General features: G+C 52.6%; 13 protein-coding genes across 13 annotated transcripts; 8 read left to right on the top strand and 5 right to left on the bottom strand.

Annotated features, from left to right (window-relative positions):
• Window positions 1-2,198: 2,198 nt before the first annotated feature.
• Window positions 2,199-3,463, bottom strand: J4E85_009862 (uncharacterized protein; the record flags this gene model as incomplete). The annotated part of the gene is made up of 3 exons (XM_051474080.1): window positions 2,199-3,114; window positions 3,160-3,392; window positions 3,440-3,463. 3 exons carry the CDS (start codon window positions 3,461-3,463, stop codon window positions 2,199-2,201), a joined length of 1,173 nt encoding a protein of 390 aa, XP_051322157.1.
• A 243-nt stretch (window positions 3,464-3,706) lies between these two features.
• On the top strand, window positions 3,707-4,139 carry MZM1 (Mitochondrial zinc maintenance protein 1, mitochondrial; the record flags this gene model as incomplete). Its single annotated transcript, XM_051474081.1, has 3 exons — window positions 3,707-3,761; window positions 3,808-3,990; window positions 4,039-4,139. 3 exons carry the CDS (start codon window positions 3,707-3,709, stop codon window positions 4,137-4,139), a joined length of 339 nt encoding a protein of 112 aa, XP_051322158.1.
• A 73-nt stretch (window positions 4,140-4,212) lies between these two features.
• On the bottom strand, window positions 4,213-5,386 carry SLT11 (Pre-mRNA-splicing factor slt11; the record flags this gene model as incomplete). The annotated part of the gene is made up of 2 exons (XM_051474082.1): window positions 4,213-5,306; window positions 5,356-5,386. 2 exons carry the CDS (start codon window positions 5,384-5,386, stop codon window positions 4,213-4,215), a joined length of 1,125 nt encoding a protein of 374 aa, XP_051322159.1.
• A 437-nt stretch (window positions 5,387-5,823) lies between these two features.
• ERG6_2 (Delta(24)-sterol C-methyltransferase) lies at window positions 5,824-7,059 on the top strand (the record flags this gene model as incomplete). Its single annotated transcript, XM_051474083.1, has 3 exons — window positions 5,824-6,027; window positions 6,076-6,432; window positions 6,481-7,059. 3 exons carry the CDS (start codon window positions 5,824-5,826, stop codon window positions 7,057-7,059), a joined length of 1,140 nt encoding a protein of 379 aa, XP_051322160.1.
• Window positions 7,060-7,602: 543 nt separating this feature from the next.
• On the top strand, window positions 7,603-9,007 carry PDB1 (pyruvate dehydrogenase E1, beta subunit; the record flags this gene model as incomplete). The annotated part of the gene is made up of 5 exons (XM_051474084.1): window positions 7,603-7,844; window positions 7,973-8,096; window positions 8,148-8,434; window positions 8,484-8,547; window positions 8,600-9,007. 5 exons carry the CDS (start codon window positions 7,603-7,605, stop codon window positions 9,005-9,007), a joined length of 1,125 nt encoding a protein of 374 aa, XP_051322161.1.
• A 992-nt stretch (window positions 9,008-9,999) lies between these two features.
• Window positions 10,000-11,834, top strand: J4E85_009867 (uncharacterized protein; the record flags this gene model as incomplete). Its single annotated transcript, XM_051474085.1, has 3 exons — window positions 10,000-10,518; window positions 10,571-11,284; window positions 11,331-11,834. The coding sequence occupies 3 exons, from the start codon at window positions 10,000-10,002 to the stop codon at window positions 11,832-11,834; spliced, it is 1,737 nt and encodes a 578-aa protein (XP_051322162.1).
• Window positions 11,835-12,093: 259 nt separating this feature from the next.
• On the top strand, window positions 12,094-12,980 carry J4E85_009868 (uncharacterized protein; the record flags this gene model as incomplete). The annotated part of the gene is made up of 2 exons (XM_051474086.1): window positions 12,094-12,258; window positions 12,315-12,980. The coding sequence occupies 2 exons, from the start codon at window positions 12,094-12,096 to the stop codon at window positions 12,978-12,980; spliced, it is 831 nt and encodes a 276-aa protein (XP_051322163.1).
• Window positions 12,981-13,408: 428 nt separating this feature from the next.
• J4E85_009869 (uncharacterized protein) lies at window positions 13,409-14,437 on the top strand (the record flags this gene model as incomplete). The annotated part of the gene is made up of 2 exons (XM_051474087.1): window positions 13,409-13,435; window positions 13,556-14,437. The coding sequence occupies 2 exons, from the start codon at window positions 13,409-13,411 to the stop codon at window positions 14,435-14,437; spliced, it is 909 nt and encodes a 302-aa protein (XP_051322164.1).
• Window positions 14,438-14,921: 484 nt separating this feature from the next.
• Window positions 14,922-15,614, top strand: J4E85_009870 (uncharacterized protein; the record flags this gene model as incomplete). The annotated part of the gene is made up of 1 exon (XM_051474088.1): window positions 14,922-15,614. One exon carries the CDS (start codon window positions 14,922-14,924, stop codon window positions 15,612-15,614), a length of 693 nt encoding a protein of 230 aa, XP_051322165.1.
• A 303-nt stretch (window positions 15,615-15,917) lies between these two features.
• Window positions 15,918-18,919, bottom strand: J4E85_009871 (uncharacterized protein; the record flags this gene model as incomplete). The annotated part of the gene is made up of 5 exons (XM_051474089.1): window positions 15,918-16,244; window positions 16,290-16,707; window positions 16,920-17,471; window positions 17,944-18,579; window positions 18,630-18,919. 5 exons carry the CDS (start codon window positions 18,917-18,919, stop codon window positions 15,918-15,920), a joined length of 2,223 nt encoding a protein of 740 aa, XP_051322166.1.
• Window positions 18,920-19,084: 165 nt separating this feature from the next.
• J4E85_009872 (uncharacterized protein) lies at window positions 19,085-19,703 on the bottom strand (the record flags this gene model as incomplete). The annotated part of the gene is made up of 2 exons (XM_051474090.1): window positions 19,085-19,361; window positions 19,414-19,703. 2 exons carry the CDS (start codon window positions 19,701-19,703, stop codon window positions 19,085-19,087), a joined length of 567 nt encoding a protein of 188 aa, XP_051322167.1.
• A 713-nt stretch (window positions 19,704-20,416) lies between these two features.
• On the top strand, window positions 20,417-22,241 carry J4E85_009873 (uncharacterized protein; the record flags this gene model as incomplete). Its single annotated transcript, XM_051474091.1, has 2 exons — window positions 20,417-20,626; window positions 20,688-22,241. 2 exons carry the CDS (start codon window positions 20,417-20,419, stop codon window positions 22,239-22,241), a joined length of 1,764 nt encoding a protein of 587 aa, XP_051322168.1.
• A 97-nt stretch (window positions 22,242-22,338) lies between these two features.
• On the bottom strand, window positions 22,339-23,369 carry J4E85_009874 (uncharacterized protein; the record flags this gene model as incomplete). The annotated part of the gene is made up of 2 exons (XM_051474092.1): window positions 22,339-23,081; window positions 23,141-23,369. 2 exons carry the CDS (start codon window positions 23,367-23,369, stop codon window positions 22,339-22,341), a joined length of 972 nt encoding a protein of 323 aa, XP_051322169.1.
• Window positions 23,370-23,627: the final 258 nt, after the last annotated feature.

A 23,627-nucleotide genomic window follows, 5' to 3' on the forward strand; every position in this document is an offset into this window, starting at 1 on the left:
TTAATATTACGCTCTTCTTCTACTAGCTCTATCTTATAAGACTTATCTACGCTACTAACGTTAACGTCTACTTAGACTTTAGATACTAGGTATAATCTCTTTTCTATTTTAGCTACTTAGTTAGAACTTTAAGTATTTTAGCTAAAGAACGTGTAATAGTTTAGTTTCTTAGCTATTAGATCTACTTTAGGCTAATAGTTTATATATATATATTTAACCTCTAAGTACTTCTTCTAAGCCTTACTATAATAATATTATAATTTAATATAATATTATTATTTAATCTCTATATAACTCTTATACTTATATATAGCTACTTAATTATAGCATTTTAAGATAGAGTAAGTAGATAAATACTATAGTTAAAAGCTATACTATTTTAGAAAAATAAAAAAGGTGTGTAAGATAATAGAAATAGAAAGACCTAGTAAAGATAAGGTATTTATACTCTAAGTATGCACTATGCACTACTTATAGTTAATAAAATAGTATTTTTAGTAGACTACCACTACACATGGTGTTATTGGGTGGGGATTCTGAGAAAGAAGAAGGCAGAAGAACACTATAGAGCAGGCGACGTGTAAATTTTGGTAAAAGGAACCGGAAGTGTGGGATAAAGAAGACAATAAGAGCCGGCGAAGATGAGGTTTTTATACACCACCCACCCGCCAAGAACCGCCCATCGGGGAGATCGCGAGTGATTTCTGGATTGTTCCTGTGTTGTAGAACCGGGGTCAAAGTCGGCACATCGAACGTTTGTGGGAGTATTTGTGGAGGCACAGGTTCTCATATGAATTTTTGTCCTGAGTTTTTGGGAGTCGAAGAAGAGAGAGACGAACGCATGTAAGCTACTACTACTACTACTACTGCGTCTATTCCAGCCCGAACGCATGTAAGCGGTATCGATGTCTTTCGTTTCCGGACCGACACACGCGCACATTGTTTGTCTTGCAGTACATTTTTGAAGTCCACGGAAGGAGGAGCGCACACCATCAGATATTTATCCATGATGTTTTGGTCAAATTGAGGAAGGAGGAGGAGGAGCGCACACCATGAATGAGGGCAGTAAAGATTTTTGGTAAAACACAGGAAGGTGTGGAGTATAGAAGACAGGAAGCCAGAGGACGCGGTGAGGTTTATATATCCGCCAGACCGACACATGGACGCGCCGAGAAAATCTTTTCTCACAGCATCCTAGGATAGCTTTGTTGTTTTAGACAGACAGGCACAGCTCATGACATCATCGCAGATGATTTTTGACTCCTTCTCAGCCATTCCAGGAACACCTGAAAGTTTTGTGCACAACATGCTTCCTCTTTCTACAGCCTTTGTGAACAGCGACCGGCCATGTAATGTTCATAACGAATTTTCCTCGACCGGCCATCATCGACCTCAGCTACGATTTCTCGACTCTTTCAACTGCCATGGCGTCCATAGTAATACGTTTTTGGTGGTTCCAGAAGCGGAGACATTTGCTAGACATGATTTGTTTTTTCGAAAAGACAGAACAGTCGCCAGGACATTCGAAAGTCTTGCCGGAGTTTTTGGATAGATGGCAGTGTTTTGAGAAGCCGCAGGAGGAAGCGCACACCATGAAAGAGAACTGTACTCCTTTTGATGAAAATAATGGACAGGCGCAGAAAGAGCGCGCACCATGTTGTTGTCCAATTTTGTTTTTGGTAAAGATGATGAAGGAGCCTAGGACAGAGCGCACCACACATATCGCAGTGAGGCAGATTTTTGGATAGAATGATAAAGAGGCGCGGGAGGAAGCGCACACCATGGCATAAGATCGAGACAGTTTTTGAAGGAACCCAGAGGAAGAGGCAGAGGCAGAAGCACACCCCATCGGTCACAAGGGCAGCTATTTTGGTAAAAGTGATGAAGAGGCGCGGGAGGAGACACACGCCATCAACTTCAGCACTCACTTTTTTGGTAAAACCCAAATGAAGGGTGAGTGATAAGAAACAGGGAGAGAGGGAGTAAAGCGAAGTATTTATACACGGCCAGCGGTGCACGTGCCTGCCACATGAGTGAAAGTTGAGACGATTCGAAATCTTCTGATCTTTCCATGTCTTCTAGAAAGGCTTACTATCATAGTGTAAGCCATATCAATGTTTAGTGTACATAACCCCCTTTATCCGCGCCCTTATGATGCCATCCCGACACACCTAGACGCCGTGCCCACCATAACCTCCCTATTTCTTCCCCCTCCCCTTGGATTTACTCCTCGTATTCCGACTGGGCGGGGGAGTATCCTCTCCACTGCTGTCTGCCTCAGCCTCGGCCTCAACAACCACACCCTCGCTCTCATCCTCCACACCCACTTCCTCCATCTCCTTCACACCCCCATCTCCACTCAGCCTATCCTTCGCCTTCCGCTCCGCCTCCCAATCCCTAACAAGCCTGGTAACATCATCTTCCCGCGGCTTCTCCTTTCCATTCCACGCACTGCACCCACCACATCTCCACCTCCCGACATCTTCAAGCGTGCGAGCACCGGGTGGCGCTTGCCCGTTGACAAGTCGGCACTCAGAACAGATCAAGACGAAGCGGTTCTTAGCCTGTGTTTCGTCTTCGCCGAGGAGAGCGTCGAGGATGCGGTCGTACCAGTGGGTTTGTGTAAAGGCTGCCGGGGAATCGGCGGTGTATTGCTTGGTTAGGTCGACGGCACCGGTGTTGAATGCGTTTGGTGCGAATTCAGCGCCGGGGGCTTCTTGCGGGGGTAGTTGCTGTGGCGGGGATGGGCCTTGAGGGGACGAGACGTTCGAGGGGGGTTTCTGTGGGGTATGCGGGAGTTGCTGTGGCTGGGGTCGCTGGATGTTTGCCGTTGGGGGAGGAGGCATGCCAGTGCGGGGGCCTGGAGGCGGTGCTGGTTTCTGAGGGCCCTGGGACTTTCTGCGATCGGGGGAGTTGCCTTGTTGTGGCTGCTCGGGTTGTTTGGGCGAGGCGCCATATTTCTCGAGTAATTGCTGGGTCGAGTTGTACTTCGTGGCCTCCTTGAGGCGCTCAATGGTAGCGTCGCGTTCCTTGTTCAGCTTCTTGAGGTAGGCTTCAGTATTGCGGATGCGGTAGTCGAAGTAGCTCATGAGCGCATAGCGGAGGCCGTAAATCCTGGAGAGTCAGACATATTCCTTGCTGCGATGACGATGGACATACAAGACAGGCCCGCCAGCCACCACGCTTCCCTCAATGGGACCCCAATTCTGCCAGCCCGTCACGAAGGTGAGCACGACCGCGACCAGAATATACGCGAAGCCGGTATACAGCGTCCACATGACGCGCGCGCGTCGCGAGAGCTGCTTCTGTTTGTCATTGCGCGCAGCGGCCCTGTTGATCTTGCCAGTAAGAGTGTTGAGCGTCCTCTCGAACGAGGCGGCATCTTCGCTACCCTGCCACAGTCAGCAAGCGTATTAGCGCATAGTTAGATTCGACGTACCTTCCAAGGCCAGAAGGACACCATGTTGGCTCTGGTAGATCGCAGCCCGGTGTGGGAGCTAGATTTCTACCGTTGAGGCCACCGAAGCGTTGCTCGTGTGTGGACCACTTTCAGCTGCGCGACGTCAGCGGGTGTCGGATCGCCAGCCGGGGGGACCCTGGCGGGAACGATGTCACGTGTGGCAACTTTCCTCGCGGAAGTTCCGAGCGGAACTGGTCGTTCTTCACACGCTTCGATTCACTAAACACCGCCCCGACTCTACACAAGATGGCGCTAGTAGCATACCGGAACCTGTTGCGATCCGCGCGCATCGCCTTCCAAGGTACGAAATGCGACATTGACCTACTTCCCACGCTCACACAGCACAGGCGACATGAACACCCTCTTCGCCGCCCGCACCGAAGCCCGTAACAAGTTTGAGGCGAACCGCAACCTACGAATCGGAAGCGAAGAGCTGCAATCGTCATTAGTACATGCCGAGGAGGTGGCCAAGTTCCTGAGAGAAAACGTCGTTCAAGGGCAAGCAGCGGACCCAGAGGGCGAAAGTTACAGTATGCTTTCTATGGATGGTATCGGGATCAATAGGCTAACATATGCAGAACTGCGGATACACGAGCATACCGAGCGAGGCGACAACGAGGATATCAAAAAGGGCAAGGGAAAGAGTACATTGGGAGGCACAAAATGCTGTTCCTCCTAGGCTTTTATGCACATCGAATGAATCATGATACCCATACAGTCCAAAACGCCGACCCAATGCAAGAAATGAAAACCTAGTTTCCGGCCAAGCTGGCGTACTGGACGTCGTCGTCTGCGCCTGGTGGAGGTGCAACAACCATGCTATCCAGGCTGTTCTGTGGTGCAGCCTCAATGGCGGCTTGGGAAGCTGCTGCCCGTCGTGATGAGCCAGCGACCTGTCTTCCCTCCTTTGCATATTGCATCCTGACGTTCTGATCCAAACTGTCCAGCTGCTTCGGCTTGCCCCAAGTGACGCGCATAGGGCAGCCTTTGATGATCACCTTGCCCTTTAGTGTACCCGCTGCTGTCTCGGCATCTTCCCGCTTAACGAAGTTGACGTATGCGCAATGTGCTCGATGTGAGCATACCAGCGACCGAAGTTGACCGTATTGTGAAAAGTGTTTGCGGAGCTCGTGCTCGGGAAGGTCGTCTTCCACACCCGTGACAAAGAGCGATGCGACGTTGGGGTCCGAAGGTGGCAGCCAGTCTTGCGGGTTTGGCTCCGCAGATGCGCCGCCCATGCGACCTCCTCTTCCAGGCCTCATGCCTCCTCGCGCAGGTGTACCTCGTGAATCTCGCGTTCTGATCGGACCGGGGACGTGACTGCTCTCGCCCGCTGCGCCACCTCCGCCAGGCGCTGGTAACGCCTTTTGTCCACTCTCGCCCTCCTCAGCCTCTATCCGTCTCTGCTTCTTGTAGTAGGGCTCACTCTGCGCGAGACGCTTAAGCAGGTCGCGCGCCTTCTCATCCGTCTTCTCGTATGCCTCCATCGCTCCACGTCCCTCCTCGATCTCTCTCTCGTGCTCCTGCGCATAGTACTGTCGGTTGATATCGCTCTGTGGGCCGGGCGCCACCATCTTCAGCGCAGCATCACGGACTACGATGGGCAGACCGAAGGACAGATCGAGCATGCAGTGCTGGCAGCAGTTTTTGAGGCGGGCGCATGTGAGGCAGATGTTGGTTCGCTTTTGTCGCGCGGTACGGTCGGCCTTCCAGCGGAAGATGGTGAAGGGTCGCGTGCAGATCTTGCACTCTGCGCCGTAGTCCTCCTTCAGCATCTGCACATATGTGCTATCCGGCAGGCACTTCTCGCAGACGGACGGAAAGTCAGTAGTTTCCCACCCCGATCCTACAAAAGTTAGTGCATGCTACGCGCAGTGGAAAAAGACATGACGTACGGTTCAGGTCGCTCTTGATTTGCGGCGGCATGGTGAGGCCTGCTGTGTAGGGTGTGCGACAGTGGCTGAGTTTTGAATGTAATCTCGCGACTTCGCCGAGCGAATCTGGGGACGTCGAGTACGCGTAGTGGGGCGCGGTGGTTGTTGCGACAGATGGTATGGGAGTGACGGTAGAAATCTAGGCACTACGCTATACGCCTCTTACGGTCTTGGCTTTCACGCGCTCGGGTGGCGACGACCGACCGCTAGCGCTGTTGACCAGGGCCGCGTACAGAGTCGGTCGTGATTGGGCGACGCCAGTTACCCCCTAAGAAATTCAAGTCCCAATCTCCTACCCATACCGCTCTTTCCTCTCCGGGGTCGTCTTTATAAAGTTTCAGGGTCCTGTCCTCTTCGAATTGTTTATTCTACTATCCGTTTCATTCACTTCACTCCCCGCATAACCCCATATCACTCTTAATATCCATCATGTCTCCCATTGCGCTCGAAAAGGAAGACCATTCTCGCGATGCCGAGTTCAACAAGGCCATGCACGGCAAGTCTGCAAAGGCTCGCGGTGGTATGACTGCCATGTTGCAAAAGGACAAGGCTGCCCAGCAAGCCGCTGTCGACGAGTACTTCAAGCATTGGGACAACAAGGCCGCTGGCGACGAGACTGAGGAGACCCGCAAGGTATGCATATGTGGCATTGTTGCATACCGTGTTTACTAACAGACCCAGGAACGACGAGATGAATACGCTACCCTCACAAGACACTACTACAACCTCGCAACCGACCTTTACGAGTACGGCTGGGGACAATCTTTCCACTTCGCCCGCTACGCCTATGGCGAGTCTTTCTACAAGGCCATTGCCCGCCACGAGCACTACCTTGCCCACAAGATGAACCTCCAGGACAACATGCGCGTCTTGGATGTTGGCTGCGGTGTCGGTGGTCCCGCCCGTGAGATTGTCAAGTTCGCTGGTGTCAACGTCGTTGGATTGAACAACAACGACTACCAGATCGAGCGTGCCACTGCCTACGCCGAGAAGGAGGGTCTATCAGACAAGCTCAAGTTCACCAAGGGTGACTTCATGGTACGATATACTTCCACACCCTGAGTACCACTCACTAACTCGTCCTAGCAAATGTCTTTCCCCGACAACTCTTTCGATGCCGTCTACGCCATCGAGGCCACTGTCCACGCACCATCGCTCGAGGGCATCTACAGCGAGATCTTCCGCGTTCTCAAGCCCGGCGGTGTCTTCGGTGTCTACGAGTGGCTCATGACCGACAAGTACGACAACGACAACCCCCACCACCGCGAGATCCGTCTTGGAATCGAGATTGGTGACGGTATCTCGAACATGGAGAAGATTGAGGTCGCGCTCGATGCTATGAAGAAGGCCGGCTTCGTGATGGAGCACAACGAGGATCTGGCAGACAGGGACGACCCTTACCCGTGGTACTGGCCGCTCTCTGGCCAGCTGAAGTACATCAGCACCATTGGCGACATCCCCACCATTCTCCGCATGACCAAGGTCGGACGTGGCCTCATCCACAAGTTCGTCGGTGGTCTTGAGGTGATCGGTCTCGCCCCCAAGGGTACCCAAAAGACTGCCGACAGTCTTGCCCTCGCAGCCGACTGCCTTGTTGCCGGTGGCAGGGAGAAGCTCTTCACACCCATGTACCTTATGGTCGGAAGGAAACCCGCCGACGCATAAGTTTTCAGTTCTCGCCCTTTGCATTAGACTTCTCTTCGCATCTAGGACCTTGTTGGTCTGCGAGCTATTCCTTCGATATAGGAGCATCATCTCCTGGCATTTGCATCACGCGCATTGGAGACGCGCATATATACTGTAATATTTGGAAGTAGGGCACGGTCTAGGGACGGTCATGGTAACGCGAAATGTGGTGCTATAGAGAATAGAAGAAGTAATCCTCATCTGCATATTCTGATCATTATCGTGCAATTTGCAAGCGACTAGTATCACTATCCAGCAGGTGCAATGTGAAAGGGCTGAGCGTCTGGTGAAAGCGACGTTGTTGAGGCGGACCATCCAGGGACCATCCAGACGCACGTCGGGTGTTCTCGCTATAGTGTGGTCCCTGCTCGAGAGCTTTGATCGCTAGCGCCGGCCCCAACGACTCGGATCTTCGCATCAAGAAATTGTCCAGCAAGCCCCAGCAACCACCACAAGCCTCAGCGGCCATCACTCGCCCACGGCACTTCCTCACCACACCTTCACCCTCACACACACCCCACAATGGCTGCTTCAAGGCTCCTCCGACCCGCCTCCCGCCTCGTCTCGGCGTCGCGGCCAGCGCCCGCCTTCCGACCAGCTTTCCGCGCCGCAGCCATTACACCGTCAATTGCGAGGAGAGGATATGCGTCGGGCCAGAAGGAGATGACGGTGCGAGAGGCGCTCAACGAGGCCATGGCCGAGGAGATGGAGCGCAACGACAAGGTTTTCGTGCTCGGAGAGGAAGTCGCGCAATACAACGGAGCGTACGTCCCACCATGAAGAAGAGAGATGTCGTATCTGCGATAAGAAAGAGGAGGGTCCAATTGGGCAGAGAATATATCGCAGGCTATACACAACGGAATATCAATAGACGGTGCTGACTGAGCCACAGCTACAAGGTCACAAAGGGCCTGCTCGACCGCTTCGGTGAGAAGAGGGTAATCGACTCTCCCATCACAGAGTCAGGTTTCGCCGGTCTGACCGTCGGTGCTGCGCTCGCTGGTCTCCACCCCATTGTGAGTTTCTCAGCCTCCATGTCCAAAAAGCAAATCTGACAGCGACGACAGTGCGAGTTCATGACCTTCAACTTCGCCATGCAGGCCATTGACCAGATTATCAACTCCGCCGCAAAGACCCACTACATGTCCGGTGGTATCCAGCCCTGCAACATCACCTTCCGTGGTCCCAACGGTTTCGCGTCTGGTGTCGCTGCCCAGCATTCGCAAGATTACACTGCGTGGTACGGAAGCATTCCTGGATTGAAGGTTGTTTCGCCATACAGCGCCGAGGATGCCAAGGGTCTGTTGAAGGCTGCTATCCGCGACCCCAACCCGGTCGTTGTTCTCGAGAACGAGTAGGTCACAACAGTCGCAAGACGAGAGACTGTGTACTAACATCCATAGACTTCTGTACGGTCTGTCCTTCCCCATGAGCGAGGAGGCCCAGAGAGACGACTTCGTCATTCCCGTAAGATACCCCGCCATCATCCCACTCTATTCTCATACTAACAGACCCGCAGTTCGGAAAGGCCAAGATCGAGCGCCCCGGCAAGGACCTCACCATCGTCACCCTCTCTCGCTGCGTCGGCCAATCCCTCGTCGCCGCCGAACAACTCAAGTCCAAGTACGGCGTCGAAGCCGAAGTCATCAACCTGCGCTCCATCAAGCCCCTCGACGTCGAGGCCATTGTCAAGTCCGTCAAGAAGACCGGCCACATGCTCTGCGTAGAGTCTGGCTTCCCATCCTTCGGTGTCGCGTCTGAGATTATGGCGCTTACTTGCGAGTACGCCTTCGACTACTTGGAGGCGCCCCCTGCCCGTGTCACTGGTGCTGAGGTGCCCACACCATATGCCCAGAAGCTTGAGGAGATGAGCTTCCCCAGTGAGAGCTTGATCGTCGACTATGCTGCTAAGCTCCTCAGGGTATAAATGGAGTATGGAACGGAAGAGGATAGCGTAGTGGTCTCAGCGTTCTGTGTTCAATCGACACATTGCGTTTGATAACTATGTGGATATGAAAGATTTGGTTTTGGCGAAGGAACCGGATTATGTATGATTCAGATGGCCAATTTTCGGTTGAGGTAGACGCGTAGGTGCTGGTTTAGAGCATTTTCGATTGCATGTACAAGTATTCTATTGCAACTCCATCTAACGATTTTGAAACAATTCGGATCTGGGGAAGGTGACTGGAAGTGATGGTGTGGGCTTTGGGTGAGAGGTGAGAGGGGATGAGAGGTAAGACGCTGACATTGGTAGGGCTTTTGCTGCCTTGGTTCTAACTGTTTACCATCTGTTCTCTTCTATTACATGCTGCTTTCGAGGCTCGGGATGTTAGTACCTCACCGCTTTTCTTTGTCGGTGAGCATCTGAGATTCTCTCACCTCGAATCTGGAGGACTAGTGGGCGTGCCTTCTGCTCATATGTCTACTTCTTCACCCAAGTCACTTTAGTTCTTTCTTTCCTTCATATGCTCTACTCGCTCATTCAACGTCATGCTTCGACGGAATGCATTACTGCAGCTCACGGTTCTCACCAGAGAACGGCATAGATGTCTGCGACGTTCAGGAATTAGGCTAACACTGCTATGCCGCTCACATCGAGCTGCGCTTATGCTCTTGACGAGCAAGTATCACGTTGAATGGTCCAAATGGGAATCTAACGGCACGGCTACTGGCATGAGAAAGAGCAGGGAAGGTTGCGGCTCGCTGCGCGCTGGTTATGGAATGAACGATGAGGCTGCTGGTTTTCATCTTCACTTTCATCGCTGAATCCGCATCTCACGATAACAGCTGCCGCGCGGCCCAGGAGCTTCTGCTGGCACTGCGCTCTTCGTGCCGAACGCTACGCCCTGACACGACAACACGACATTCTGCACACACGCAACGAGTACACACGGCGTCTTCGCTGTCAGTTCTGGCAAGATGCCGCGCAAGAACTACACTTCAGATTGGCTCGGAGACGAAGATGAGCTCATGGACTACTACGATGAAAACGACTCTCCAGCCTACTGCGAAGACGAGGAGTACTTCTATGACGGTCACGGCATGCGGCACACCTCTGCGGATATGCGCTCTCACTGCACAGATAAACCTACTTCAGGCAAGGACGTTCATGGTCATTCCCACAGCGAGAGCCAGGGATTGGTAGAGACTGATCAAGCTTGTGTTCCCAACGACAACCAAGCACAAAACGAGCCTGAAGTGCCTGACGTGCTTCCAGAGCCTCTCGCCGCGATGCTAGCCGGCCTACGACAGCTCCCTACGGATGGCTATCGCCCAAACCCACCCGACGCCCGTTACACCTATAGGGATGACGAATATTCCAGCGAATTGAATGAGATGTTCTCCCGTTTGGACATTCTTCGCACGCTCGGTCCGGATCCGGTGCGTTATGGCTACGACAGTGCGTCGAGCGAGCCCGAGGAGAAGGAGGTAGTTGCTGTATGTTTACTCGCAATCTTGCACAAGTGCAAGACTAACATTGACATACTAGGAGAGCCTAGAGTCGATCGAAACGGTTCCGGTGGAAGATAGAGCACAGCTGGCAAAGACCAATAGAGACGGTATCGCTGGTTGTGAGAAAGCTAAGAGCGACAGCTGCACCAAGAAAAACGACGCGATCAAAGACGCACACCAATCCTTCAACGCCGAAATCGAGTCAATGAACGAATGGTACGAAAACATCAAGGCAGAAGAAGTCATCCTGGGCAAAAGAATAGCCTTACACGTTCGCCTGCCTACGAACCAGGTCGTCACTCCAACTCATAACGCGCTTGTCGAGGAAGATGTAAAGGAAATGATGCTCATCGCCGACTCGTTCAAGGCTGTCAAGACAAAGAAAGCAGATATCCGAGCGACTCTAAAAGCCCGAATTGAGAAGGCCGAGGAGGTGTATGACGGAGAGTGCGCCGCATGGGACCAGCAGATGGTGTGCCTTCGCAACATGGCTGAGCTATCTGGCATTGAGCTAGATGGGGAGGAAGCGGAAGATGATCTCTTGGACGAGCGGGTAGCCCAAGTCATCCGCTTCCGATCGTCAACGCCAGCCCAATCTACTTCACACGCCCGAGAGCCTGCGTCCAGCCATGCCCGATCGAAGCCAAGCACTGCCGCAAACGCAGACAGACGCCAGAAGGTTAAAGCAGCGAGCGACACAGTTCAGAAGGACTGTTCCAACTGCAGCCAATTGCGAGAAGAACTACGTATCGTAAGTACAACAGATCCAAGCTTGCACTCCTCTAATTACAAAGCAGACCCTCGCAACAATAACCCGCCTCCAATCCAAGGCCCCAATCCCCAACCTCCGCAAATTCGTCAAGCACGGCGAGCGAATCCTCTCCGAGCTCTCAGCGCAACGCGCCGCAGCCGACGAAACCTTCGCCAAAGAACAACAGAACGAACTGCGCTCCGCAGAGGCAGCATCTGAAGACCTTGACAAGGAGTACGCAAGGATTAAGGCCATCTACATCGGCATCGGCGATCTCTGGGAGCACGAGAATGAAGAACTTTGGAATAAGACGTATGACTTGTGTCGAGCGGAGCTGGTGCGCATCAAGGAAGAGCAGAAGGCGCTTGAGAACCATAGCGCTAGGGATGAGGAGAAAGTGGTGAAGAGGCAGTGGGATGGTGAGAAGATGTTGATGAAGCAGATCAAGTACTACGAGGCCATTCTGAAGCTGGCGAAGAGTGAGGTTGTTAGTCGGTGGGGGGAAGTTGGTGGGCTGGAGGACTCTGATGCTGAACCTGAGTCTGACTAGAGACTGCGCGACTCGATGAGCTGATGAGGGCGCATAGCAGAAGTTAGCACCATCAACACGATGTCAGCTCTACATGTGCATAACTGTAAAATCGCTTGTGTGTGTCTTCGCGTTCACCTTCACTTTCCACCGGGCAGTTTCGCGCTAGTCGCTCCTGCTCTTTTTGGAAGGCTCTCTGACTCCAACCAACACTACGCGACCACAACACTATCCGAGATCAATATTACGGCGACAACTGCGACAACCGCGCCAACTCACTATGTCGTCGGACGCCATCATTAAAGGCCTAAAGCAAGGCAACGCGATTGAAATGGCCTCGCTCGAAGAGGTGAAGGAGGGAATGAGCTCTGTCATTGATGGACTGCTGAAGGAATGCTACAACCGTAGCGATGCGTTGAGCGATCTTATGGAGAAGGTACAACTGGTACGTATTGCTTGATTGTGGTCGTTCACAGACCATGGACTGACGTTAACACATAGGAAAGCTCGAGCGCGGCGGCCAAAACCATGACGGCAGAACAAAAGACCCAGCTTACGAAAATCATTCAAGACGCTATCGGAGACTGCGAAAAGGCTATCCGTGTCAATGATGATAAGAAAGCGAGAGATCACGATCAAGCGGCGGCAACATTCGGAGCTGAGAAGGAAGTTTTGGACATGATGCGCGCTCATGGCATAGCTCAGGAAGATCTGTACCAGCGAAGACAAAAGGCTCTTTATGAAAAGCGCAGAGAAACCGTTGACGATGAGCTATGCAAGATCAAGGAGGAAGATAAGATCATGCTCTTCAAGCTTTGCGACTTTCATAAAGACGCAGGATCAAAATTCCTAGAAAGGAGGAGGAGTCGCAGAGAAGAGATCAACAACGGGCATGAGGCAGCCCAGAGTGCACTGAGGGAGCAGATCGCAAGCCTCGAGCGCATCGCTACCATTGCGAAGATTGATCTCAAAGCTACAAGCGAGGGTGATATGTCAGCTAGTGGTATACCATTCGACAGAGCCCGGTGCGGGACTACAAGTGAGATACGTTTCAGATCTCGCGCTGTTGATGGTCATTTGGACCAAGGTTCTATCTACAACCCGCTGGCCCGTGTCGTTATGGGTCCTGGTCGTAATGGCTTTTACATGAGAGACAGCGAAACCTGAGTTATAGAGAGCGGGAGTATGGCTCTCACACTAAACGGTTGCTAGCGGGTTGCGCCCAGGTAGGATGAATCTTGGAAGTCCTCTATGAGCAACGGGGTTATTGAGATTGGTTCATGTGCAGACCATGCATAGAGTTACACGGTCGCCATCAAAGCATGCTCCCATAGTAAAAGTAATTGAAACGTCAAGAATACATCTCCACCGTGCTCATAATGTGTTGAGGTTGACACGATGACATGTCCATGGACCCTCGATCAACCATATCCTCTGGTTGACGGCGTCCCCACCCACGCAACCAAACTTTACATGCCGTCGATGGAGATGTTGACGTTGCACTTGACAGCTGTACTCAGGAACACCTGGTGCTCTTCTCTATAATCTGGCTTTCCATCTCTAACAACAAGAATATCGTGAGGCATTCGCCCAGTATGCCCAAGATGGGTTTGATCAGTACGGTAAGTAGCTTATATAGCTTACCAACATTGAAGTACATCTGTCGCATTCACATCACGTCTACTGTCAAGACATGCCCTCGCACCGCTGTCTAAGAAAGCTACATGCTAACAAACCAACAGATTCGAAAGCGACACCAAGAACGCAAAGACAAGAAGAAGGCAGTTCGCCAGACCGCACAACGGAACGAGCAGTCCCAATCCGATACCGCTGAACCACATATCGAACCCACAACACCTACCCCAGCCCAGCATCTCCCCTTCACAGGCCCCACGCGATTCTTCTCCCTCCGCCGCAAACGCGGCGTAAGCATCGGCATGTCCACCTACGAGCAACTCCCCGACGGCGTAGAACCCGCACTCATCGACCACTCCTGCCACCTAATGCAACATCCCAGCGGCGAAGAGCTACCCCGTAAATCCCCCTTCGCCACACCCCCACACGCCGACGTAGCCACAACCCCAAACCAAGACACCAGTCCCAAAACCTGGCTCAGCCGCGTAGGCGGCTCCCTCCGCCGCAAGCCAAGCGGCATACGCTCAGCGTTCTCCTACACACTGCCGCGGAACTGGAAAACCAACAACAACAACAACAACAACACCAACAATACCGGTGTCAGTGCAAAAGCCCTCGCAGAGACAGCGCACGAGTACAAAAAGTCCCAAATCCAACGTCTCGATCCCAGCGCCATCGACGCCGCCAACGACGACGGCCGTGGCCGAAGTCCCCTCCCGCACCACTGGCGCTCGGAGCAATCCAGTTCCTCGGTCTCACACTCACGCGATGGAGTCGTGAACAGGATGAGCGATACTACTACTAATACTACCATGGGAGGAAGCGAGATGGGGGATTGGATTGACCCGGATGAGGAGACGAGGGAGCAGGAGTTTGAGGATTGGATCGTGCATAATCGGTTGTTTGTTGAGGGGGAGGGGCTTGATGGGGCGAGTAGAAGGGTGTCGAGGGTGAGTGCGGTGTCGAAGAGGAGGTATAGTGATTATTAGGGGAGGGGTTGGGGGATACGATGAGATTTGGGCGACGGTGGGGTAGCTGGTGGTGAGGTTTGAGGTATACGTGGGTGCGCGTCTTGATGTGAGCAGCGGGCATGTGTGTTCCTGGGGTCTACGTGATGTTGTGGTGAAGGTGAAGGCGAGCTACAACTGGATCCCTGTCTTTTGTCAGCTTATTGCTATTGAGATCTTTGTCAGCGTTCCGGGGTGAAGGCGAGGTTTTCATGAGTACGCTATTGTTTAGTTGGTATTGTAGAAAGTAGAGGTGAAGGCGCATACGTACCTATTGTAACAATAGTAGCTATTGTCAACCGTCTCATCTTCGCGCAGAAGCCAGTACTATATAAACAGCCCATCCGCCTCCGACTCTTGCTCTTTAGCAAACACCACACCTGCTCATTTTCAAGACATTTCCAACTTCCCTCTTCCCACCATCATCACCATCATCACCACCACCACCACCACCACAACAGCAACAATGCTGTCCCCGCAGAACAAGCTGCGCATCTTCCTGAGCCTGGTGCTCATCACCATCTTCGCCGCGAGCTCAGATGAGCTACGCATCGCCATCGGCACCCTCTTCTCTTGGGCCCTAGGCCACGTCCTCATCCGCCGACTCTCCCTGTCGATCTCCTTTCGACAAGCCCACAACACCTACATGATGGTGTCGTTTGGCCTGCTGGCGGGCCTAAACGACCCATTTTGGGAAAACACCTTCGGCCGCCTCCTTGACCTCTTCTTCGACCGATGCCGCTTCGACCCAGACGTGCCTGGGTCGGGCTTCACAGACTGGCACGAAACCTTCCGCCGCCGAAAGGCATACGAGATCGATCTCGTTTGGCAATTCCTCCGCGCCGCGCTCTTCTGGTCCTTCGTCGCCGTTTTCCTCGTCGTTGCCGTTCCGCTTTTCCTCTGGTTCACTCAAGAGAGTGAGACGACGAAACTGGAACGGGCCTTCGAATACATGAGGGAGCACCCCGGCGAGGGTCCTCCTTGGCTGCGCAAGCAACCAGAGGCCACAGTGGTGTCCAAGAGGGACACAAGATACAATCGCCTGAGCAGCGAGCTCATCTTCGTGTGTGGCCCTGGTGGTGGGCTGGAGACGGTGATCGATGGCGACATCGAAGGCGCGATCTCTCGCCGGCGGGCACTGAGGCCGAGGTTCGCATGAGCGCTGGTCGCCATGCTGGTGGGGTTGTGGTTAGCGGTGGGCCATCTTGACGCTGGTCGTTGGGATGGTCAGGGTTTCTTGTTTTGTTTTGTTTTGTTTGAAATTGGGTTCGAGTGTTGTCGACGGCGGGCTGTCCTGGCGCTGGTCGCTTGGTAGTCCAGACCGGTCGGTACTCGTTATGTAGATTGGTGGGTGGGATAGTATTTCGGGCTCATGTCCTATGTCCTATGTATAGATAGGTTTGTGAGGCCCAGTCTGGCTTGTCCTGATTGCAGTCTTCGAATGCATCCTCCTTCCTTCCCACTAGAACGTTCTCCTCAAGTCTGCGTGAAGGCCTCTACCAACCTCCTCTTCATACACAAATCGTGTGTCTGGACTCATAGGGTTGTGATTGGTGGGGATTGGCATTTGAATTGCTTCGCATACGTGCTCCAGCAGATCCGGAAGTAGTTCATTGACTTTCGCTAGCAGCAAGGGTATGAACTTAGACGAGCCGCCCGGTAGCTTTGCTATCAACAGCATCAACTGGGTCAAGTAATCTGGGGGGCTGAGTTCGGCATGTGATGCAGACTGAGGCACGAAATGAAGAACGTCAGCTAAAGCGCAGGCTATGTCGAATACCTTCTCCGTCTAAGGTTGTTAGCAATGAGACAAGCTTGCGGCTGAATGACGTACCATGCCGACGCCATGTATTTGCAGACTCTGAATAGGTAGCTTCATGGAGAGAATGGTCAAGTCTTTGCCAACCAGAATGGGGTATCTGAATGTTAAGCAATCGTAAACAGACTCTGTGGAGAGAAACCCGAAGCGGGGAAACAGCTCCCATAGTTTGATCTGTAGCCAGAACTGCGATATGCGAGCATTTGCAATCTCTTCGTTCGAAAGTTCGAGATCAGTGGGCAGCGCGGTGCGAACATCGTTCTCGAGCTGGATTAACCACTCTTTACTGCAGTTTTGCGCAGCACCGTTCCACACTGCGAAAAAGACTTCATCGAGCGGTCGGAAGACTGATGCGAGGTGGAGCAAGCCAAGATCATCATGACCATCGAGTGGGTAGCTTGAGGAAGTGACAGATAGTGTGATGGGCCGATTCCTACGAACGCCATGCGCTCTAACAACTAATAAGCAATACACTCATTACGATGCCCATGGGTGCTGCGAATCGTCATTGTCTTCGCTCACAGGTGAAGTTGGATAGACGAGAAAGGGACAAATGGTGTCATAGTGTCAGAAGTGCATATGATGAGCCACGATGCGTCAAGGTGGCTGAACAGATGTGGGAAAGACGGAGAGTATTTGGCGTACCTTTCTGACACTACCAGGATCCAAAACAGCCGTTTCCTTGTCTTCATGTCGAACCAATCCCTGTCCTCGTCTTTGAGCATCATAAATAAGGTAGTTGCTTCTCTCAAATAGAACCATGCTTGACGATAGTCGTCTCGGCCAGCGTAAGCTCCGTACAGAAAGAAGGAGGTATAAACTGATCGATGTTCGAGCTGCGTAATCCTATCTCGCTGCAGCGAGAGTAATGTCTTATCTAAGTAGCAGTTTTGTGAGTCCATTTGTGCAGACTGTGTAGATCCGCAATTGGCATTAGTGGAAGCTTCCGCAAAGTTTGCCATGTACGCGCAAAAGGCATATATGAGCTGTCGAGATGTCGGCGAAGTCTGCATTTGCGCGAACTCTTCTCGCAGTTTTTCGGCCGGTATGAGAGCTACTATCCTGTATATGCGCTCTTCGTAGACGTCGACCAACGTTTTGAAGATTTGCCTGGTCAATTCCACAGCGGGGGTAATGACCGCGTTCGGGGCAGCATTCTGCGGATCGACGACGTCGGCATCGTTATGGGGTATCGCTCTCAACTCGTTGAGTACGTTAGCCCTGGAACCTGTGCGACCTCCTTGACCCCGTGGTGCGTTGAAGGTGCAAGCTAGTTTTGCCGATAAACATCCTGCGCAAGGTTGCGCGCCATTGCACTTGGTTTTGCGGCGGCGACACGGGTCACATGCCTTTGCAACTTGTTTCCGGTAGACTGTTCTAGACACGTTGTTCTGCATCAAGTTCGAGCGTCTGCGTGGGGTTCATGATGTTGATTAGAGATGTGAGAAGGCGTGGTGAGAGATGGCCTCAGGTAGCCCGCGGGCTAGTGAGACGCGTCGCGTGGTGCCGAGGCTGCTTACGTCATGCGAATACACTAGTCTACAAGAAGATGCGCGTCGCCGAACAGGAAAGACATGGCCAACACAAACAACCATCTGCGAACATAGCTCGTCAGCGTTTGAGACGCGTAAAACTACTACATCAGCACCGCAATTATGGCTATTCTCACTCCTTCCATTCCGAGCCCACGGCAGCCTTCTCATCCGCGACACGCCCATGCCCATATGGGTCGACCTGCGTACTAGCAAACTTCCGAGCGCTGACCCTCTGCTCGAATAACATGTCTAGCTCCCCATACGTCCGACCCTTCGGTTCTGGGAGCCTGAAGTACACCCACACCACAACGCAGCCGCAAGTACCTGCCCAGAAGAACGCCGTCTTCGCTCCCCAGGCCCAGTTGGCATCTCCAAGCTGGTAGTTCGTCAGTACGTTGACCACAATATTCGAGATATTGTACAGCGCTCGCGCGAGTACGATCGTCTTGGCCTTCAATCTTGTGGATGACATCTCCGACACGATTGAGTATGTGACGGGACCGATCGTGAAGTCGTATACGAAGACGAAGAAGATCAACACCGCGCCAATAGCCCAATTGGAAGCTTGGGTACCGGCAAAAGAGCATGATCCGACGATGATCAGGATAATGAAGAGTGTGCAGCCGCCGGAGAAATGGATCGTTCGTCGACCGAACTTCTGCATGAGATACCACGAGCCAGCAGTACCGACGAGGCCAAGGGCGAGTGAGATCATCGACATGTTGAAAGATTGAACGGTGGGAAGTCCTGCCTTCTGCATGAAGTATGCGCTACTTGATGTTAGCCCAGAGTTTCTACTGACTTCACGTTCAATACTGACAAGTAGCCCATGATGTTGGTCCCGCAGATTGTCTGAGCAATCCAGGTGAAGCATACGATCTCGGTTCGTCGGAGATCGGTTCCCTTGAACAGGTCCGTCCATCGGGTGCCTTCCGACATGTTCTTCTCCATTTCGTTGGTATGCTCAATCATGGCAATGGTCTCGTCGGCGTTGAAGTTCGGGTCCTTGTCTGGCGAGGTCAGACGAAGCAATGCAGCTTTGGCGCCTGCCTTGTCGCCTCTGCGAACATGCCACCACGGACTTTCAGGTGCAAGAAAGACACCGACCATGATCGGTATGGGCCAGACCCATTGCACGGCAAAAGGGATGCGATATGCCCATTGGTCTGAACGTTGGACGCAGCCGCGGTTTACACCTGCAGCTATGAATTGTCCCATCACCCAGCACCTGGAAGGTCATCAGCATTCGGTCTCGGAAAAGGTGAATGCAAATGCTTACATGTTGACGAACGTGGTCAAAATCGGCCTCAGACGTACAGGTGCAACTTCCGATGCATACTGCGTTGTGAGGGTCTGAAACATGCCCCACGGGATCCCGCAGAAGACTTCGCCGATGACCAGAGTCTGAACATTAGGCGCAAAGAACAGGATAAAGATGAAAGCAGTCATCGATATCAGGGCACCTATCATGGTCTTCCGATACCCATACCGCTCGCTAACGAAGCCGTTGATGACAAGACCGATGACCTCGCCAGCTCGTGCTCCGTTGGATCTGACGCTATCAGCCAAAGCAAAACCTCGGGTAACGTTCCATTGATACTTACAGTGCGCTCTGCCAACTAGCTTGAACACTGTACTTGCCAGTAGCAGCATTGAGAACTCCGTACTTGCGATTGAACTGAGGGCTGCCGTACAAACTCCCCAGCAAGGCGAGATCGTAGCCTTCCATGATCAGAGCACTCGACAGAACGACTGACCAGCCAACGGCTTTTGGGTAAAGTCTGATCGCCTGAACGAGGCTCATAGATTTCTCATCGTCAGCTGCATGCTGCGCCTCCTCATTTGGCGCTGCGAGCTGTGTCGCCGTAAGTTGCTCAAAGTCCTTGTCTGTCATTGTCGCAATGAGTGGCAACTCGGGTGAAAGAGACTGGAAGCGATGCCATATGATTGAGGAGGCGTGACAGGCTTATAACCATCTCCGAGCACAGATGATCATGGTCAGAATAGGGTTGCCTTTGATGCGGGTTAGCGAGGGCCCAGCACCTCGGACCTCCCCATGGTGCCCCAGCTTTGGCATGGAAATCGCTCATACTACGCCCAAAATTACTCCTACAGCACCATAGAACGCCAATTTCTCGTGATTACGAGTTCTCTTGTTGCCGAATGATCGGAAACAACGCAGATGGCCTATGGTGGTTCGGCGAACCAGTAGATTTTCACGGAGCCAAGGCGGAGGCGATGCGGAGGCAACACGGAAGGAACACGGACGCCACATTGCGGGGCTAACACGACTCGCACCAGGGTGCCAACCGTTTACAAGCAGTCACCAAAACAGCGAATGAGAATTGACATCACAATGGACTGCATGACGATGATCATTGGGACGGAGTACAGACCAAAGTGTAGTTTTCTGGAGCCTGCAACGACTTCTCTCCTTCATCTCCCACTCCGTACAACAAGCGGTCATCCTCTTGCTACTGCCTGGCTTCCACCAGTAACTTCTCATCGATCCATGGATCATATCTGCTTACGAATAGCTTGCACCCACCAAGTCTCACAGTCACAGATATCCGAAGCTCAGTACACATAATTTGTCCGTCAACTATCATGTCACCACATGTGGACCTTTCTTACCACAAACGCATGTGGTGGAAGGAAGCAACATTCTATCAAATCTATCCGGCATCTTTCAAGGACAGTGATGGCGATGGCTGGGGAGATATCCCAGGTATACTTGAGAAGATCAGCTACATCGCGTCCCTTGGTGTAGATGTGGTATGGCTATCGCCCATGTTTGACTCACCGCAGATTGACATGGTAAGAATCATGATGTACGAATTATATGGACGGTCGCTGACCTCGTGCCTCAATATGTCAGGGCTACGATATTTCCGACTATGAAGGCGTATATGCACCGTACGGCACTGTCAAGGATGTGGAGAAACTCATCAAAGCCTGCCACGATAACGATATGAAGATCATCCTCGACCTAGTTGTAAACCATACAAGCGATCAGCACGCTTGGTTCCAGGAAAGCCAGAGTTCTAGAGATAATCCGAAAAGAGACTGGTACTTCTGGCAACCAGCACGCTACGATGAGCAAGGCAACCGCATGCCGCCCACCAACTACCGCTCATATTTCGCTGGTGGAACCTGGACTTGGGATGAGCACACGGAAGAGTACTACCTCCACCTATACGACAAGTCGCAACCAGACCTCAACTGGGAGAACAAAGACTGCCGGCAGGCGATATACGACTCAGCAATGCGCTTCTGGCTCAACAAAGGCATCGACGGCTTCCGCGTAGACACCGTAAACAAGTACTCCAAAGTGCTCCCCTTTACCAATGCGCCTATCACCGATCCAAGCAGCCCCATCCAACCTGCCGCCCAAATGTGGTGTAACGGGCCCCGCATCCACGAGTTCATCAAGGAAATGAACCGTACCGTCCTCTCCCACTACCGCACCTACGACAACCAACCCGTCGTAACAGTCGGCGAACTCTCCTTATGTCCAGACCCCTCCTCCGTCCTCCCCTACATCAGCGCCGCACAAAAAGAACTAGACATGGTTTTCCAATTCGACATCACGCATCTCGGCCAGGGCCCACCAGGCTCTGATAACAAGTACGATTACGCTACTTGGACACTACCAGAAATGAAGCGCATATCAGAGAAATGGCAATGCTTCATCGAAGGCACAGACGCGTGGACAACCGTCTTCAACGAAAACCACGACAACGGCCGCAGCATCTCCCGCTTCGCCAATGACGCACCCGAATGGCGAGTCGCAAGCGGGAAACTCCTCGCTTTGTGGCTAATTGGTCAATCAGGCAGTTTGTTCCTGTACCAAGGCCAGGAAATCGGTATGATCAACGCGCCGCCATCCTGGGATATAGAAAGCGAATACAAAGACGTCGAAAGCCAGAACTACTGGGCCGAAGCCGTGAGGCTGGCGGAGAACGGCACGGATCCTACGCGCAAAGAAAGGATTAAGAGGGGTTTACAGCGCATGGCTAGGGATCATGCGCGGTTGCCTTTTCAATGGGACGACAGTACCAATAGTGGGTTTTCGACGGGAAAGCCGTGGATGAGAGTGCACGATGAGTATGCCAATATCAATGCGGCGGCGCAGGAGAAGGATCAGAGCAGTGTGCTTTCATTTTACAAGCATGTGCTCAAGCTCAGAAAGGAACACAAGGACGTTTTCGTGTATGGGTCCTTTGAGTTGGTGGATCCGGAGGGCAAGGAATTGTTTGTTTATCGGAAGAGGTGTGAGGGGAAGACGGCGCTTGTTGTGTTGAATTTTACGACCGAGAAACGGGGGATGGCATGTGATGTTGAGGGGTTGAAGCTGCTTGTGAGTTCGTATGGAAAGGGGACGGGATTAGTACTACGACCGCTGGAAGGAAGGATATACACCGACTACTAAGAAAGTGAAGTCGAGTGTTCTTGCGAGAAAGTGTAGACGTTTGTCGATGCGCTATCAAGGGTATACTACAATGCAAAACTCGCACCACACGTTCCTCTCATTGTCCTACCCATCGTCCCACAATGGGAAGGTACTTGTACAACTCATCATACTCTTTGCCTACCCATCCCACCATCTTGCCGTCTCGTCCAACGACACCCAAACCGCCCGCTAGCCATAGCGCCGTCAGAACTGCGCTGATACCGTTGATAGTGTACCACCTCCTCTTCCGGATCAACGCTCTGTTCTCTTCCGTGTGTTTGACCTGGCTGGGCGCGAAACCCAACCATTTTGCTGCGCCCCAGACGAAATGCCACACGCCAACTCCCACCAGTGCTGTGAAACCGGTGAAGGAAACTGCAGGATGTAGTGCGAAGCCATGGGAAATATATTGCAAATTGATCAGCGACGAATCACCATGCGCATACAACGGAAGAATCCTCGTAGTCCAGATATGGAAACTAGCAAAAGGCACCAACGCATAACCCAACGCACTGGTTCCACTCAGTGCTGGCCAAGGAATCGTGCGCTTATCCGTTCGTGTCTCAGCACCGTATCTTTTCAGCGCTTGTCGCCTTCGCCATAGCCGTAGTGCGATTCCAGAGGTAACGTGTGCGACGAGGGGGAGGCCAACGAGGAGGGGTTCCGTGAGCGCAGATTGGTAGTATGGTCGTGTGAGCAGGAGGTAGCGGTTTGATTCGAGGACGGAGCGGGTGGCGAGCGGTATTATGGAGACGTTTGTTATGTGGAGGGCGGCGAAGGCGGTGAAGGTGTAGGAGGAGTACTTTTGTATGCGGAGGACTGTGGTGGAGTGGTGTCAGCATTGTAGCTTCATGGATGAGGGCTGTAGGAAGACGTACGCCACCAAGCAGGCCCGTGATCACCTAACCGCAATCCCAAAGTGTTCATCCTCCTTATGCCTCTCATCTCTTCCGTCTCTTTCTCAGGCCGCTCCTCATCCGGAACCGGGAAATATTGATTTACTTTCAACTCTTCTGGTGTGTCGACAGGCGAGGGGTCGACTTCGGTGAGGCCCATGACGCCCATCTCTTCGTCTTCTACCGGTGGTAGACCCGGACTCTTCTCCATTCTTGTGGGTCGTGTCGTGGTGTTGCGAGGTAAGGAGAATGCTACGTTGCTGAGACATGGAATGACGTTGATTCGGTGAAGATATAAGTGGGGCGCTGGCATGCTTGAGCCGAGGCGCGTGCTGTTGAGCCGCAACACCAATTGTTCTATCACCACGCGCGACTACGCGACGTCACGACTGAACGACCCCGGTACCTCACGATCCCACGAATCGCTCACGGAGCTGCTATCACTGGTGATATACCAACTCGCTCACAT

Source organism: Alternaria conjuncta (genome assembly GCF_024043145.1).
Source record: "Alternaria conjuncta strain BMP 0040 chromosome Unknown scaffold_19, whole genome shotgun sequence".
NCBI lineage: Eukaryota > Fungi > Ascomycota > Dothideomycetes > Pleosporales > Pleosporaceae > Alternaria > Alternaria conjuncta.